The sequence below is a fragment of the Exserohilum turcica genome, assembly GCF_000359705.1.
Source record: "Exserohilum turcica Et28A unplaced genomic scaffold SETTUscaffold_1, whole genome shotgun sequence".
In the NCBI taxonomy this organism is placed as follows: domain Eukaryota; kingdom Fungi; phylum Ascomycota; class Dothideomycetes; order Pleosporales; family Pleosporaceae; genus Exserohilum; species Exserohilum turcicum.
In genome coordinates this window covers 504,185-510,043 of record NW_007359914.1, presented here as the reverse complement: position 1 = coordinate 510,043, position 5,859 = coordinate 504,185, and the positions used below count along the sequence as shown (strand labels likewise).

The window sequence follows — 5,859 nt, the reverse complement described above, 5'->3', positions numbered from 1 at the left end:
TGGACAAAGCCAGGGGGGGGGGAAGGGGGGAAGGGGGCAGCACAAACTCCTGAAACCCTACGCGCCCAACCCTCGCTGCCGCTTGCATTCAACCGCCTGGTTCCTGTCTGCAATGCCATGTCTGCCCTTTTCATAGCCTGCCACATCCTGGACTTATCCACTCTGTCGGCAATGACGCGTGGCGCCGACATGCATGGCACGGCGAGTACACCTAGTCCAGACGTTGTTTGCCACTGTCAAAAGCCTATAGAACAAAGTGGGGTTCGCTATAGCCCGCCCTGTTATAGACTGCTTGTGTCGTGTATATTTTTGAAGACATCGGTCATCCCAGTCGCTCGCTAAAACTCCAAAATGCTCGTCAACGAGCCACCATACATCAGACGTGAACATGGAGAAAAAATCCCCGCCGTCGGCCCAACACCCATCTGCATCATGGGCCTTGTTCGCCATTTGCCAAAATAGAGAAAACCAAAAAAAAATATGCAGAATCAAAAGAAGAACATGCCCCTTCCCCTCAACAACCCTGTAAACAACAGACTGCCAGGCCTTCCCTAGAGAAATACTAATACGACATGATTTTGATCATAAGGAAACCGAGGTATCATATTCTTAGACATGCCTTGACGCCAGACTGGGGTAGTCGCCCGAAAACGCAAACCAAAAAAGGAAAATCAAATCAAAAAAAAAAAACTCCAGGTGGTCCACGGCCCTGCCATGCGTCATGGGGGGGCAGGTACCAAAGGTCATGCAGGTCATCTGCCCAAGACGTGACGTGAACATGTGACTAGCTTCAAGTGCCCGCCCGGCCGCCTTTGGGGGAATCGATCGACTAGCACTGAGGTCAAGAATGTTCTGCCCAATGCACAACATGGCAACAGCGCGAATCAAAACAAAAACAAAAAAAAGTCTAGGCGTATAACCGGGTCGCTGCATCCAGGGCGCTGAGTAGAGGGCTACCGGAGCACGCACCGGATCCAGGCGAGTGGAAATACGTCGTGGCATGGGCCGCTGTGTCGCCTCATGTGTCGCCTCATGTGCAATGCAAACACGGCCGGCCACAGTATCGATGAACAGAGTCCTACAAGCGTCGTGCCATGCTCTATTGCTGTGGGCGCCGGGCTGTCCAGATGTGGCTATAGAACAAGGCGTTAGCATCCGCCAGTAACGTCAAACAATTGGTGCGACGGCCCAAGGCCCGTTACTTACATGTTGTTGTACGCATGGATTTTGCGGTTGCAGAGCTCTCTGCGCACGCTCTCAATTATTGGCCGCACATGCGCGTTGAGGTCCCACTGGTAGACTCTGGTCAGAGGGGCAAACGTTAGCGCCTCCAGGCCCTCGGTCAAGCCCAGGTTGTACCACCTGCCAATATCCTTCTGGTGCGGGTCATTGGGCCATGTGTTGTAGGGGACGCGAATAACCGTTTCCTGGATATCAATGAAGCCCGCGGCTTGCAGCAGCTGCCGAGTGCGATGCTCGTATGCAATGGGTCGCGAGGCTCTTTGCGTGGCATCCGCTAGCCACCCGTACCACTTGCAGAGCATGCTGTCTGGCGGGAGCGTGTAGTCGTCGCAGCGGGGCTCCATGTCGATTTCAATGTGCTCGATCCAGCCCGTGCCTGGCTTGAGGTGGCTGCGCATGTGGTTAGCAGAGCCGTGGCTAGGGATGCGCATGGGGCACTGCATACGAGTAGATTTTCTGGTACAGCTCTGGCCAGCTCGTAACGCTGCCGCAGGCCATTCGCAGGTGGATCAGATCCCACGAGTCCTCGCCCAGCGTCCATGGGCTCTCGTAGTCGCGTGGTACACGGAAGCGCAAGTTGGGGGGAATCCTGCGCTCATGCGTCAGTACCGGGTTGGGGGGGATGGGGGGGATGCACGTCTAGGCAGCATACTTCTCGGGCTGGATGTTGACGAGATCTAATCCCAGAACCTGCAGGCGTCACGTCAGCTGTCTGGCAGCAATGCGTCGGATTGTAGGCGGGCGCACCTCGGCGTTTAGGTATTTGCTGTTCCGTCGGGGTTAGCCTTGCGAGACGCAAATTGCAGGCTGCGGAACCAAACTTACTCGGCCATGTCAATTGCCCAGATGCCCGTCCCACAGCCTACGTCGAGGATGCGGGGCTGCAGCTGTGGCTGGACTGGCACGGGCGCCTGGTGCAGCTGGCCTCTCCGTGCTACGGCAAAAAACTGATGGTAAATGTCCATGCGGTCTTTTTCAGGCTGTGTCGGGTCAGCGCGCATCGTGGTGCCATGGGCTGGCGGCTGCCTACCTCGTCGCACGGGTACATGTAGAGCCCTCTCCGGAAGCCATGATACCACCGGCCATTTTCCATGTAGTTGCTGTTCTGAGCGGGCACGGGCAGTCTAGAGCGGGAGGAAGAAGAAAACGTTAGTCGTCTGGCTGCCTAGCGGGGAGATTGGCTGGGAGTGGGTGGGTGGGTTGGTGAGGACGAGGGCGGGCGGTGGGGGGGGGGGGAAGGGGCCAGGACAGGGCAGGACAGGGCGCATTGCCGCCGGGAAATTTAAAAAAGGGTCGCACAGAGCGGGGAGGAGCGGTGCACTCACCCATTCGATGTCATCGTGATCATTGGAGCCAATGTTGGTCTCTGGACCAGCCTCAGGGGCGCGAGGGGCGTGTGGATGGTGGTTTTTTTGGAGGGGGGAGGGCGACCGGGGCGGCTGCTAGTAAAAGGCAGCAGCAATTGGGACAGCGAGTGGAAGAGTCGACGACGCGTTTGCGCTGGGCATGGGCCGGTGGAGGGGGGACGCCTCTCTCGCTGTTGACGCGGCGCGGGTGGCGGCGGGCTGCAGAGGGCGGGGAAACAAAAGCAGAGGACGGACGGGGTTAGCGATGGCGGCGGAGGCGGTGGCGGGGAGGAGGAGGAGGAGAAGAAGAGGCTTGGAGGCAGCAGCAGCAGCAGCGGGCTTGTGTTTTAGTATGGATGGAGGGAGGGTGGGAGCAGCAGAGCAGTCGCAGAGGACGGGCTGCTGGTGGGTAGAGAGGGCCGGGATCTCAGGCGGTAGGGCGAGAGCGATACGCGACGTATTTAAAAGCGAAACGGGCGCTGACGCTGGGGCTGGGGCTGGTCGACTACACGCAGGCGTGCCGGCATGAATGCAAGAGGCAGTCCGAGGCGGCTCCACCCATCGCTGTGGACGTCTGGGACCCATCTGCAGCGTAGGCCATTAACAGGCCAGCTATTAATTAGGTGGCCTGTCCATGGCACTACGACAGCACGCAGCCCGCTCGACGCTCGGAGCTGGGCCCAGCGCGGCCTAGCGCTTTCCGGGTACCATAGTGGCGGTAACCGTCGCTCGGAAGTGGACCCGTGCACTGACTGGCTGCCCGCCCAACACCCTGAGCGCCCTGTCCCCCGGGCATGCGCTGGAATCCCCATGGATGCTGGCTGCATGCACTACAGTCGACACCCACACCCACGCCCACGCCCACACACCAGCACCAGCACCAGCACCAGCACCAGCACCAGCACCAGCACCAGCGCTGCCATGGCATTCCGCACCATGCCCGCCGCCGCCGCCGCCAATGGCCAATGGAGCGCCCATGCCTGACCGCGTCCACGCAAGCCATGCCGTGCCATGCCATGCCCTGCCCTGCCCCGTACTCGCCCTACGCCTGCTATACTGTACACATCCACACACACACACACACACACACACACACACAGTACGTACGTATAGCATCAGCTCGTCGGCACAAGCGACGCTTTCGCATCCACGCCCGACGCTGACTAGCCACATGATACGACGCGCAGAGGGCTTAATCTCCGCGGTCCCCAGCACCCGCTCCCTCGCCTCGTCTGCTCTCCAGGTTGCTTACGCGAGACTGAGCCAGGCGTGGTGCGTCCAGAGTCATCATCGTATGCATCCAAGGTTTGCTTTTTGGTGCCAGCCGGGCGCCCTCGACGACGCTGCTTCAGGCGCGCTTTCCGGTACCGGTGCCAGGCCCGTTGGCAGCCATGGCCGCTAGCAGCCCTCCGCCCGGCCTCATTACGCCCAACCTCGACCCAGCACGAGGGCGCGCATTGCAGAGCACGGCCACGGCGGCATCATGGATACACTTTTCTGTTGCAGCGCCGCGCGCCGTCCCGCTGCCCATGTCGTCGTTCGGTACAGGAAGGGTGACGCAAGGGGCCTGCCGACACCGTCCCACCTTTGTGCCGGCAAGCTGCGTGTGCTGCGGCGACGACGGCAGCATCTGGAGCCAAGACGGCGTGTGCGTATCCAGCTGTGTGTGTGTGTGTGTACACACGACAGGTGCCGGCGACGAGCCCCATGGCAGGGCACGCGTGCTTGGGTCAAGCGTCAAGCTTGTCCGCAGAGCAGGTGGGCCGCGGGCCATGTCACCAGGGCACTGCTGCAGATCATTTGCCGCGCCATAGCCCACATCGCTTTCCCATACACGCACACGCACGCCTGCCCACCCACCTGCGCTCATGGATACACGCACACGCACACGCACACGCACACGCACACGCACACACGAACACCAGACGCCTCCACCGCGGTGCACATTAATAGGAACGCGCCGTGTTTGCTATGCATGCAGCCAGAGGCAAAGAGCTTGGGTGCGCTGACAAATGGGGCCAAGCGACCTGTCAGATGGGCTAAGCGATGCTGATGCAGTCAGCGACACGGGACGCAGTCGACATGGCGCCCATGGGCATTGGAGTCGACAGCGCTCCCAGAAGCGTGGTTCGCCCAGGGTCCGACAGGATGCTGGCTCTTAGTTGCCGTGCCATGAGGTGCGGCGCAGAAAAGGCTCGTGGAGCAGACCAGGTGCCGAGACGTACGGCGAGCAGCTAGTACATGTAGACGACCGTGTACCTGGACGGCGAGGGCAAAGGCACGCGGAAAGGAGGCCAAGGGGCCGCCCACCCGCAACGGCTGCTCTCGCCACGTTGCACCTGGCCATGCCGCCCGTGGGAGGAGCCAAGATGGGTGCAGCACGACGAGGAGCAGTTTCAGCTACCGGCTGAGCGACAGCATGGGTCGCTGCCGATGCAACGTTGCAAGGGACGGGTGCATGGCCCCAGAGCAGAGAGATTCAGGCTGAGGAGGTGGTGTGTGTGTAGAGGGCGACAAGAGTGCGGGGAGCGCGAGACAGGACCGCCACGCAGCCAGATTGAAACACTGACACTGACACTGACACGCTCACGCTCGTCGTCGCTAGCCTGGCGGAACCGCCGCGCCGGGTCCCTTCCTCCACAAGGCTGGGAGCTGGGAGAGAAGGCCGACTGCATGAACACCCCCCCCCCATTGTCTCCCTTTTTTTTCCCCATGCCCACGCCCAGGCTCGCATGCATGCCTACGGATGTAGGTAAGGATGTATGCGTGTAAGTACATGTACACGTACACGCCCACGCGGATACGGATGTATATATGTATATGGATATGGACATGCATACATACATAGATGCGCACACCAGCAAACCACGACGACGGCGGCGGGGCGCACATCCGACACTCCTGAGACGGGCAGCCGAGGCGCAGAAAGGCCGTTTCATCCGCCATGGGATGCGTTCCAGCTATAGCACGGCTGGCTAAGAGACAGGCTAGCATGGACCAAACAAACACGTCGACGGCGCGCCAGTGCAACTGGCCCTGGTGCAACACGCCTCGCGCTGGGCCAGGCGCGCTACGTCATAGCCACCCTGCCCGATGCACACGGTACAAATCTCGGCATCTGCCTCATTTGCCATTCTGCCCTGCGCTTACTGCGGCCTTCTTTTGCACGCCGTCCTGACAGCTTTGCCCCGGTGCAGCCTCGCTACGGCACTGGTGCTTCCACCACCACCGCCGCTCCCCAACGTCCCCCGCGTCCCGCCGTCCCTGCGTC

General features: G+C 60.7%; 2 protein-coding genes across 2 annotated transcripts; both read right to left on the bottom strand.

Moving 5' to 3' along the window:
• Positions 1–1,099: 1,099 nt before the first annotated feature.
• SETTUDRAFT_152438 (uncharacterized protein) lies at positions 1,100–2,581 on the bottom strand (the record flags this gene model as incomplete). The annotated part of the gene is made up of 8 exons (XM_008022395.1): positions 1,100–1,133; positions 1,207–1,632; positions 1,688–1,831; positions 1,895–1,932; positions 1,990–2,008; positions 2,068–2,222; positions 2,273–2,366; positions 2,568–2,581. The coding sequence occupies 8 exons, from the start codon at positions 2,579–2,581 to the stop codon at positions 1,100–1,102; spliced, it is 924 nt and encodes a 307-aa protein (XP_008020586.1).
• A 103-nt stretch (positions 2,582–2,684) lies between these two features.
• On the bottom strand, positions 2,685–4,458 carry SETTUDRAFT_29859 (uncharacterized protein; the record flags this gene model as incomplete). Its single annotated transcript, XM_008021969.1, has 7 exons — positions 2,685–3,173; positions 3,342–3,409; positions 3,458–3,644; positions 3,696–3,820; positions 3,841–3,921; positions 3,957–4,248; positions 4,273–4,458. 7 exons carry the CDS (start codon positions 4,456–4,458, stop codon positions 2,685–2,687), a joined length of 1,428 nt encoding a protein of 475 aa, XP_008020160.1.
• Positions 4,459–5,859: the final 1,401 nt, after the last annotated feature.